The sequence below is a fragment of the Monodelphis domestica genome, chromosome 2 (genome assembly GCF_027887165.1).
Source record: "Monodelphis domestica isolate mMonDom1 chromosome 2, mMonDom1.pri, whole genome shotgun sequence".
Taxonomy (NCBI): Eukaryota; Metazoa; Chordata; class Mammalia; order Didelphimorphia; family Didelphidae; genus Monodelphis; species Monodelphis domestica.
The window spans coordinates 450,489,113-450,501,327 of NC_077228.1; the positions used below are offsets into that span (position 1 = coordinate 450,489,113).

The 12,215-nt window shown below is 35.5% G+C and overlaps 1 protein-coding gene across 4 annotated transcripts in view; it reads right to left on the bottom strand.

The window, feature by feature from the left end:
• Positions 1-12,215, bottom strand: part of RPS6KA2 (ribosomal protein S6 kinase A2) — a 563,997-nt gene that overhangs the window by 125,677 nt on the left and 426,105 nt on the right. For all 4 annotated transcript variants that reach the window (XM_001371705.4, XM_007484888.3, XM_007484886.3 and 1 more), the window contains 2 exons: positions 3,285-3,365; positions 1,528-1,607 (listed from right to left, as the gene is read on the bottom strand). In XM_001371705.4, coding sequence (XP_001371742.1) covers positions 1,528-1,607; positions 3,285-3,365 — 161 coding nt within the window. The remainder of the gene's footprint in view (positions 1-1,527; positions 1,608-3,284; positions 3,366-12,215) is intronic.

Genomic DNA, 12,215 nt, shown 5'->3' on the forward strand with positions numbered 1-12,215 from the left:
GGGCTAGCAACCAAGTTGACTATCCTCCTTCCCCTGGCCCCCCACCAAAAATGGCACAGAAGTTTTATTTTAATGCACAAAAGAGAAGTAAAGGGACTGAAAGTAACAACACAAGCCAACCGTTTTCAAGGCTACATGTTAAATTTATTTTATACTTAAAAGAAAAAAGAAGCTGCATATAATAGAAACTTGAACTTTTAAGTACAAATTTCCTTCCTGTTTTACTTTATATATGGAAATGCTTAGTTTGTTTGATGTTCAGTAAGTTCTGAATTTTAAAAAATCCATTTAAAAATAATTCAAAGAAGAGAATACACTCTATACATTCTCTTTTTTCTTCCAGCCTCCCATACTCCTTTCTTTCCCCACTAGTCACTTAAGAATTTTGTCTCTTGTTTATTGAGGAAATTAAAGCTTTTTGGCATGAGCTCCTTTTTCTCCACTTCTCTCCAACTCAAAACCCTATTTCAACTTTCTCCACTCTCCATTTTTTTCTAATCTTTGATAGATAAGGTGATTTTTCTTGCCTGGACCAATCCCTCAGTCACCTTTTCTGGCTCATTATCCATGTCTGTCTCTAGACTATGAGGGTACCAGAAAACTCTAACTTATGTACTCTCTTCTCTATACTTTTTCCCAGTGATCATATCAGCTTCTATGGATTTAATTAACATCCTTATGCATGTGAATCACAGATTTATATATTCAGCTTTCGTTTCTCCCCTGAGCTTCAGTTCTGCTTCCACAACTGCCTAATAGGCATTTCCAACTGGATATCTCAGACACATCTCAAATTCAATATATCAAAAACTGAACTCATTGTCTTTTCCCAATGAATTTCCCAATTTCTATTGAGAATACTACCCTAACCTTAGCCTCCTTCATGTTAGATATAAAGTCAGTTGTATACGACCCCAGGAAAGTTATTTAACCTTTGTCTGCCTCAGTTTCTTCTTCTGTAAAATGGAGATAATGCACCTATTTCTCAGGGCTGTTATGAAGACCAAAGGAGAATAATTGTAGAATTAACGGCACAAAGCAAGTGCTTTTTAAACGTTAATCATTATTATTTCTAATACATTCAGAATTACAAATGAACATGAAGACTCCCTATCTTCATATCTTATAGAACACTTGAATAGATGTCCCTTAAAATAAACTGTGATTATGAGGCTTCACCCAATGTGGATAGAAAGCTCTGTTCCCAAAGCACCCTTCTTATAAGGACCACAAAACAGTTTGGAAACAGTTTTAGATAGCAATCAGAATAACAAGCTCATATTTCTCTATAAAGGGCAGTAGAAAAAATATAATTACTGTTACTCTCACAGTACAGAGCCACAAAAGAGTTCTTTGCTTCAAGGTCTCTCAGCAATGCCAAGTCTCATGTCTCTTTTGCATTGCTCTGTGACAGTCTTACAAAACAAATTAACGTCATCAAATCTTTCCTTCATCCCCAATAGCTCTAACCTGAATTCTGGAAGAAAACCTATAGAAACTCACATGTCTTACAGCTTACAAGCTTACCTCCTTGGAGAGTCTGGTGAAAAGATCTCCTCCCCGTAGGAAATCTAATATTAGATACAGTTTTCCTTCAGTCTGAAAGGCTGAATTGGGAAAGAAGGTAGGACAGTTAATCAGTTGTGAAGGTCTCCTTGGAGTGGACTTTACTCATTCATTCTGACTCAGTCTCTTTGTACTGAAAAGTTCCTTTTTGGTCAACATAATAGCATACAATTTCTAAAATGGAGTCACTTCAGAAAGGATATAGAAACTCAGGTGGGAGAATAGACCCAGGTAGAGAAAATAGAAAAAATGGCCTAAAATGAAAAGTTTTTCCTTCTTTTTTTTCATCTAAAATTTTGATATTTCTTTTCTTTTCCCACAGGAACCTGTTTTATTATTGATGTTAAGTAGGACATGGGTAGGAGTGATGGGAGTATATTGGAATATACTAGTTGATTTGAGCTTAATTAAATATTTGTTTCAATTTATATGATATTTATGGAATATATTCTGATACATTTGATATGTACATTAAATGACAAAGACTCTGAAGACCATATTTTAGGACTATAGCAACTTAAAATTGAGGCACCAAAACATCATTAATTTCAGAAAGAAGAGACCTTAAATACATAATACTATGTTTCCCCCCTTATGTTCAGCAAGACTGTGTGCTTTATAATTGTGTTTGAGGTTGTTCATTTACACTCTGTTTTTTATACTCTCTTACTTCCTTTATAGAAGTATCTCGAACTGGTTAGTATAGTTGGTTATGACATTATGCTAATGAAATTAGCAAAATGAATTAGAACATTTTATATGGCTAATTATTTTGTGTGTGTGTGTTCCAGGCAGGTTACAGACAGCACAATCAACTATGGTCAACTGTCTTGAATATGCATTTCCTTGGTGACCCAAGAGACTAGGTGAAGGTTTATGGAGGGGATCAGCCTCCCTGGTAGCTAGGATTGTAGACATTTGGATATATAAGACTTTCTAAATAAATATATTTAGTTTTTTATTCTGATCAATTTAAGAAGACATTATTAGCCAGAGAAGCTAGAGAAGAAAGAAGACTCCATTTTTTCCCTAAAGTCATTTATGACTCTCTTACATTTATATTTTAGCTTCACTAATAAGCTCTCTAAATTGTTATTCTTTTACAAGTTTTTGTCTTTCTATTCTATCTTGTAGCTGTGCAGGCCCTAAGTCACCAAAAAGCCCTTAAAATAAAGAAAAATTCTTAAGATTCCAGTAAAAATATAAGTAGAATATTGTATCACTGGTGCCTTTATTAATTTTTTGCAATTTTTCTCTGCCATGGTAAAAATTCTCCTAATTAAGGGAAGATAAAATGGCAAAGAAAAAAGCAAGAATTAATTTTAAGAGACTATTGAGCTTTGGATCATTTGCCATTTATGATTTTTATCTCTGGTATTTTATTTGGTTATGAAAACATGAATAAATATTGAAATCACTCAATCTAGGAAACATAAGAATTTTTCAATTAGGCTGAGATAATAATTGATTTCCTAATTTTGAGTTGTTGTCATTTAAAGAAATGTCTTTTAACAGGTGTGTTAATAAATAAGTCATTGTGTCTTTTTAAAAGGATATGAATTAGAAGTAAAGTTAGGTAGAAGGACCAATCTGCCAGACAGTGCTATGAATTAACTAGAATGTTTTTCTATCTTTTGATGGTTCTTTTAATTGCTTTATTTGGAGTAACTTGCCCCAGGTCTTCACAACCATTTGCTACTTTTAAAAATTGTACTTACCATAATGAAGCTTGACAATGAAAGGGTGATTCACTTCCGCCAAAATATCTCTCTCCATTTTGGATCTTACCCGATCTCGAACTGTAAAGCACAATAACAAAGACTTTCAGAAGACAGGAAGTAGACTTTTTATGTAAAGGAAAGTTATAAACTTGAACAAGACCAGTTTTAAAGACATAAATATCTCTACCAGCTCCACTGCCCCAGAATAAGGTCAATTTGAACATTTACATAAATCCACAGTCAAAATCATAATTAAACCACATATCCAAGTGTTCTCTTAGACACAGATATAGGTGATGGTAGAATTATTCCTTTACTTACACCCATATTTGATTGGCAGGGGGCCATGTGCCCCAGGCTCAATCCTTCAGCATCTCCCCTTTCACCTAGTAAAGCCTAATCACTTTAATTTAGCATGCAAGATCTTCTATAATCTCTAATGACCCTACTTTTCAGAACCTGTAATCTGCAATAGCCCTACTTTTCAAGCCCAAGAGCTTATTATTAGAATCCTCCTAGATGAAATAAGAGAATCATAATTTTTTAGAGCTAATTGTGCAGTTAAATTCACTTATTTTACAGATGAGGAAATTAAGACCCTAGAGGTTATATGACTTGCCTCAAAGTAACACAGTTAATTATTGGGAAGTCCTGGGACCGAAAGTTGGGTGTCCTGTTTCCTAGCTGTAATGTTGTATTCCTAACAACATCCTGGACAAAAGGACACTAATCATTTGCACTAATGTACTGTAACAGCTAGGGGAGAGGTAGTCTGTAGAGCCTGTTCCCACAGATGACAAATGCTCTGGGGGAGATAAAAGAAAAACAAAGGCAATTTCGGTTGGGAAGAATTTAATGAAGCAAAGGGTTATGAATGGAAACTATTACCCAAAATAATTACAGACTCAGCCTTGGGTTCACAAGTGAAAATGCTTGCTGAGTATTTGTACTTACATTACAATTTTAAATCACCAGCAGTGTTTTTGTCTCTAGAGTAATGACCCTTGAGTTTGGAGATGATTTTTCTCTTTATTATCATAGTAACTGTGTTTCAGAATCTGTTTAATAGGCTGGAGAATGGAGGTTGGTCTTCATTTCTTACTTATTGGTTGTACTGAAAAATCCACATATACCTCTCTTTGAGTTAACTACTGATTTATGGTCAATGTTCATTCACTTTTAGAAACATCTTAATTGTGGAATAAACAATAAGATGTTGAAGGGAATGTAAGTAGAAGAGAAAGAGGTTGCTGATGGGGTAGAAGGCTAGGAGAACATGGACTCCAGGGAATGGGAATGGACCAAGATTCTGCTCTTCCCAAAGTCCTCCTTCTCAAAATGTCATAGGTTTATAAAATGTTAATATTTGTAAGAAACATTAAAGATTTAATCTAACTCCCTTACTTTACATATGGAAAAAATAAGCAGAAAGCATGAGACCTGTACATTTTTGGGCTCATCTTGCCATTCCCACAACTGTTCAGGTTTTCCTTGCAAAAACAGAATAATACATATATATATATATATATATATATATATATATATATATATATATATATATATATATATATACCATATCTCCAACTAGACCACCAGTATCATTGTGTTGCCCTCCATGAGGGCATGATGATGTCTTATCTAAAATTTGTATTTTGCCTACCTTCAAGTATTATTCTGAATATTATAGATACTAAATAAAATGTTTGTTCAATAGAATAGTTGATGATATCAAATAATAATGAGAAATCTGGGTAATTAACATTTATATTACACTTAAATAAAGTACTTTAAAATATTATTTATTTCAAAGAGGTCTATACTATGAAGCTACATCACACTCTGTAATGCAAAAGTGAGAGAAAGATGGAGGTAGGGCTGACATATGGCAGGAGGTTGTTATAATCAGAAAAAGAAGTGCATCTCTGTTGATAAATTGCTTAACAGGGCTATGAAGAAAATCTTATAATCATTATAATTATCATCATCATCATCATCATTATTTAAGAGATGTGGCCTGGCATAATGAATGGATAGAAAGCCAGTCTCAGAACCAGTATGTCTGGGGTTCAAGTTGAACTTAGACTATAAATTGTAGCCATGTCAATCTGCATTGGTTCACAGAAATCACAGGTTCCATATCTATCTATATTTTATATTCATTATCCACAAAAATTTTCCCACCATAGTGGTCTGTCTGACCATGGCCCTCCCCTGCTCAAAAGTAATCAGTGTCTGTCTGTTATATGTGGCAGAAAATATCCTGTAACCTCAAAGTTTGGTTTAAAATCCTTGACAATCTGACTCAAGCCCATCTTTCCTCCCTGTTTCATAGTAATCACTTTTGTATACTTTGTTACAACTACATTAACCTAATAAGTGATCTTTATGTTCACCCTGTCACTTCCCTCTTTTTGGCATTCATAGTTTGTTGTTGTTCAGTCATGCAGTCATGTCTGATTCTTGTTGACCCCATGGACTATATAGCATGCAAGATCCTTTAGTCCTTCACTCTCTCTCAAAGTCTGTCCAAATTCATACTCATTATTTCCCTGACAACATCTATCCATCCATGCCATCTCTTTTTCCTTTTGCCTTCAATCTTTCCCAAAATCAAGGTCTTTTCCAATGACTCCTCTCTTCTCATTATGTGATCAAGGATTTTAAACTTAAGCTTTGGGATTTGACCTTCTAGTGAATAGTCTGAATTAATTTCTTTAGGTGTTGATTAATTTCATCTCTTTTTTTGTACAAGGAACCCTCAAAAGTCTTCTTGAGCACCACAATTCAAAAGTGTTAATTCTGCAGTGCTCAGCTTTCCTTATAGTCCAACTCTCACTACCATACTTTCCTACTGGAAAAACCATAACTCTGAACAGATCTTTGTCAACAAGGTGACGTCTCTGCTTTTTAGTATTCTGTCCAGATTTGCTAGAACTCTCCTTCTGAGAAACAAGCATCTTTTAATTTCATGAGACACCCCATATTCTTGGATTGCATTCCTGATATCTCCATCTATTAAAATCTTTCTTTTCCCTTCAAGATACATCTCAGCTGCCACTCATGAATGAATTTTTCCCTTACTCACCCAATTGAAAATAATTTTCTGTTTTCTTAAATATGTTATTTTATATGGATTTCTCTTTTTCACATTCAATGTTGTCTTTACTGAGTTTTATAAATAGTGCAGTAGAGAGCTACATGATGAGTGTGAGCTGGGCTATAACACATGACAACAATATGTTTTCTGGAGAAAGAGTAGTATAAAGAATGTTTTCATGATGGGTCTGCTTCCCTGTAATCCTCACTATTGAGAAGGCTGAGGTTTGTGTATCACTTGTTCTCAGGAATTCTCAGCTATAATGTATTAAACTGATTGGGTATCTACATTAAGTCTGGAACCAGTATGCTGATCCATTGGACATAGGTGGCCCCCAAGATATCTAAGGAGAGGCAAACTGGTCCAGGTTAGAAGTGGGACAGTTGAAGGGTACTTATCAGTAATGGGATTGGGTCCATGAGTAGCCCCTATACTTTTAGCCTGTGTAAAACAGGGAAACATAGCATCCAAGGAAAAAAATAATTAAATTAAGTATATTAGCAGAAAAAAAGATAATCAATCACTTTGCAAGAATGTAGGTAAATTATAATGGATAGATAGCCAGACTCAAAGTCAGCAAAACCTAGGGTCAGGTTTTGCCCCTCACTAGCATTGGCTATATGACCTTGGTGAAGTAATTTAAATTGGGGTAAATGACCTCAGTAAGATAGTGTATGATAAACCTAAAGATCCCAACTTTTGGGACAAAACCCCACTATTTGACAAAAACTGCAGCAAAAATTGGAAAACAGTATGTGAGAGATTAGGTTTAGATCAACATCTCACACCCTACACCAAGATAAATTCAGAATGGGTGAATGACAAATATAAAGAAGGAAACTACAAGTAAATTAGGTGATCATAGAATAATTACCTGTCAGATCCATGGGAAAGATTTTAAGACCAAGCAAGAGATGGAGAATATTACAAAATATAAAATGAATAATTTTGATTACATTGAATTAAATTAAAAAGGTTTTGTACAAACAAAACCAATGCAACCAAAATATGTGTACAAAAATATTTATCGTTGTGCTCTTTGTGGAAGCAAAAAATTGGAAAATGAGGGGATGCCCTTCAATTTGGAAATGGATAAACAAATTGTTGTATCTGTTGGTGATGGAATACTATTGTGGAATATTAGCATTCCACATTCCAATAGTATTCCACAAGGAATAATAAACTGGAGGAATTCCATGTGAACTGGAATGACCTCCAGGAATTGATGCTGAGAGAAAGGAGCAGAACCAGGAAAACATTGGACACAGAGACAGATACAGTGTGGCACAACTGAACATAATGGACTTCTCTATTAGCAGCAATGCAATGATCTAGGACAATTCTGAGGGACTTAGGAAAAAGAATGCAATTCACACCCAGAGAAAGAACTGTGGGAGTAGAAACACAGAAGAAAAACAACTGCTTGATCACATGGTTTGATGGGGATATGATTGGGGATGTAGACTCTATTGCAAATATTAATACTATGGAAATAGATCTTGCTCATTGACACATGTAAAACCCAGTGGAATTGCTCATTGGCTATGGGAGGGGTGTCGAAGGGGGCAGGGAAATAACATGAACCATGTAATCATGGAAAAATCTTCTAAATTAATTAATTAAACAAAAAAGAATATAGAATGATAACTAATGGGTATATCATAGGATCCATCGGCAGTCATGTAATATCAAGAGAATCTGATGAAGGCTCATCATATATTGGGTGGCTTCTTTGTAGTAAACTTACACAAGGACAGGAATAAGAGTTGCATAGGATAAGTAGGCACGGATAGATATGATTTGTATCTATGAGGGAATAGTTCCACTGGTGAGATTATAAATCTTTAGGACTATATCTCTGTCATATTTCCCATTAGATTCCAAGCTTCTTAAAAGCAAAGATAGTATCATTTTTCATCTCATGACATATTGGAGAATCATTTAGACTTGAAGTCAGCAAGACCAAATTTAAATCCTGCCTTTGCTACTTATTAGTTGTAATCTTTCTTTCCTCATTTTGAAAATCATGAGATTAGATTCAATGACTTCTAAGATTCCTTTTAGCTCTAAATCTCTGATCTTACCTTTTTTATACTCTCAATATCTAGTTCAGTACCTTCCAAATTATACTTTTGGTCTGCACCTGTGATTTCACTGGCATATGGAATTCATTGCATGGAAACTATCAATTCAGATGGTACTAAAGTTGCCCGTGTAAAGAGAGAGATTAAATTACTTCACCAAGGTCATATAGCCAATGCTAGTGAGGGGCAAAACCTGACCCTAGGTTTTGCTGACTTTGAGTCTGGCTATCTATCCATTATAATGCACTTCCACTCTTGTATAGAGTAGGCATTAATATTGCATTGGATAGTTAATTTGTGAAGGTACGACTTTTAAGTGCTCAACAAAGTTTATTATTAACTCTACATTCATATGAAATGCAAATGTGCTTTTTGATTTAGAAAATATTTTGATTATTTCATCTTCTAAATGAAATGAATACAGCTCATTAATAGGAATAAGCAAGAATGTTTATCTAAGAACAAGACCTCATACCAGTATCTTGGTTAGTTTATTCATTAGGGTGCTTTCTCTATCAAGCTACCTCCCCACATGATTTGAAATATTATAAATACCTAGACTCAGCATTATAGAATTATACATCTAAAACTGGAAGGAATTTCAGAGGTCACTGAGCCTGTATTTTTACTCTTTGGCTCTGTAACCTAGAAGAATGGTGAAGATACTACCCTACTCCTCCACTCCCCACAACCCACACACCTACCACATGGCAGAAGCAATCACAAAGTACCTACACCTTTTACCCACACCAGTTATCAGCTGTAGTAGCAGCAGTTAATGTGAACAACTAAGGAAACATCTTCAGAAGCAGAGAATGATAACCATGTTGTAGCCTATTCATTTCACAAAGAAGAAAAGAGGTCATGTCCCCATAAAGCCCCTGAAGTTAACAGTGGCTTCAAGTATGTTCTTTCCAATTAAAAACTAATAAAAGAACAGGAGATGAATAGAGAAAAATATGGATAAACTTTATATTAGGTAGGAAAGGGTTTATATCATATCTGTGATCAGATATCTCTTTCTGTAGGCTTGGATTTCTGTCCACTGAGCCACCTAGTTGCCCCTGGGAGTATATACTTCTATCATTTCACTGTAGCTCCTGTGCTCCATCTCTGATGTCATTCCCAAACCAGTCACACTGACACTACTAACTTTTAAATGTTAAAAATAAAGCTTAATAAGACAAAAGCTGTAATGACCATAACATTTATTGTTTGGGAAACAAAACCAGAAACAATCAGAAAATCATAATCCAGGAATAAACCTGAGTGAAACTTTCACAAATAAACACAATGCTATAGGGAAGAGTAGACATACACTGAAAGAAACCTAGCAGGGAGGCATAAGTTGAGAATTCCATGTTTACATGGCAACTCATGATCATGGACTCTAGTCCTCAAGGATTTTGGTCCCTTTAGGAACATATTGCCCTATAAGAAGCTACTTCTGTATTTCATTGCTGTTCTGTTGGGCAAAGATTTTTCTGCTCACTAGTTGAATAAGAGTAGTAAGCTCTTTTAGTTCATAGCCTCCTTTAGTGGGATTTCTGAGAAAAGGATATACTCTTTTAGCAAAAAAACAAAAAAGTATCACCATAGTGATAATGATCACCATAGTTCAATGATAAGTCGTTCCCTTAAATTACAAAACTATATAGCTCATTGATCTTTCCCACAAGATGACTACTATAGAAAGATGTTTTGTATGATTACACAGATAGAATCTATATCAGATTGTTTGCAGTTTCAGGGAGGGGGTAAGGGAGGGACAGAGGGTCAGAAGAAGAGAGAGAATTTGGAACTCAAAAATTAAAAAAAAATAAATGTGAAGGGGGCAGCTGGGTGGCTCAGTGGATTGAGAGCCAGGCCTAGAGATGGGAGGTCCTAGGTTCAAATCTGGCCTCAGACACTTCCTAGCTGTGTGACCCTGGGCAAGACATTTAACCCCCATTACCTAGCCCTTACCACTCTTCTGCCTTAGAACCAATATACAGTATTGATTCTAAGATGGAAGGTATGGGTTTAAAAAAATGTTAAAAATTGTTTTTACATTTGATAGAGGGGGAAAAAATAAGATATTAAAAAAACCCCTACATAGCTCTTCAAGTTAGTTGTCTACATGAAGGAAATAAGCCCAGAAAGCTCTTTATTCAACAGATTCTAATTTCTCTAATCTATACTTAGCAACCAGAACCTCTTCTCCTAAAAGCACAGCTCAGAAAAAAGATAGGCAGCCTCTTTTCCCCTCTTTTCCCCCTCTCAAACTACAGAGGATAATAGAGATTAAACAAGCACCCCTGAGAAATTTCCCTCTCACAAAATGTAGATGACATCAGGGAATAAGCTAGATGGCTCTTTACATAGCAGCAGGCTTCAGCTTTCTCCAATTAGCCCAACAGTTAAGGAACTTTCTTATCTGATTCCAACTTTTTTTTTTCTTGCTGATCAGCATCTCTTCCAATCAGCAGACTCCCAGCAAAGCATCTGAAGAGTCAGCTCTCTCAGCGGGATGTAACTTCTCCCATCACCATGTCTTCTGTCCCTGGATTCTCCTGATGATAGCTGTGTCTTGCTTATTTGCCTTCTTCTGTCCTGCTTTCTCTTCCTTTGGCTTCTTTTCTCTTTCTGTCATTTTTTAAAAAACCATTACCTTCTGTCTTGGAATCAATACTGGGTATTGGTTCCAAGGCAGAAGAGTGGTAAAGGTTAGGAAATGGGGTTTAGTTAAGTGACTTGCCCAGGGTCACACAGCTGGGAAGTGTCTGAGGCCATATTTGAACCTAGGACCTTCCATATTTAGGCCTGGCTCTCAATCCACTGAGCCACCCACCTGCCCCTGGCTTCTTTTCTCTTGATGGTGTTCTCACATCTTTTTTTCTCTATCCTTTTAGATTTTCAATGCTTCAAATCAGAATTTTCTCATGAATAGTAACTCATTTTTACCTTATGAGGTAAAATTCAAGAAGTCCAAGTTCTGTATGACCCCATTATGCTTATATGTTGTTCCACAATTCCTAGTTATTTAATTTTCAATGCTGGGGTTACAAAACTAAAAACTCTCAAAAAATGTCAGGCATAAAGGCGCTAATAGAATACAATGTCTTCTAGCCATTTCTACTTTATTCTTTACTCTTCCTTCAAACAGGACCTCTTATTACATTCATTTGAGGGACAAATTTTTGACTGATCCTGAGAATAGTCTATATTTCTTCTCAGTATTTTATCTGAAAGGCCGTGGGTTTTTTGGTTGACTTTATTGGTTTTCTTCAGCAAATGTACTTTCCTTGCCCCTTTCAGTGACTAAGACATCAATATGCAAAAAAATTACATACATATATTCAATAAAAAGTCTCTTTGTGCAACTTGCTGACATTGAATCTGGTTAAAATTTAATAAAGAAAATCATCCTCTCTCAGAAATCCAGTCACCATAGGAGCTGTCCTAGATAAATGATTTTCTTAATGACTCAGGAAGCTTTTCCTTATGGTGGAGGATCATGTCAGATGATTTGGTAAGAAGTCTGTCTCTTCAATAGTTGCATCCCTTTCTTCTAATTATATCAAATGAATACTACGATGGAGAGCAGGATTTTTGCTTTTACCCAGCATGCCCCACAGTGGTGGGCTCTCAACCCAAATTTTCTGGACTTCATTTGTATCCCTGTTGCCTGACATATTGGTTTTTAGTGGATACAGTATATTAGTATAGTTGGAAATTCTTGAACCCCTAAAAACTACATTACCCAAA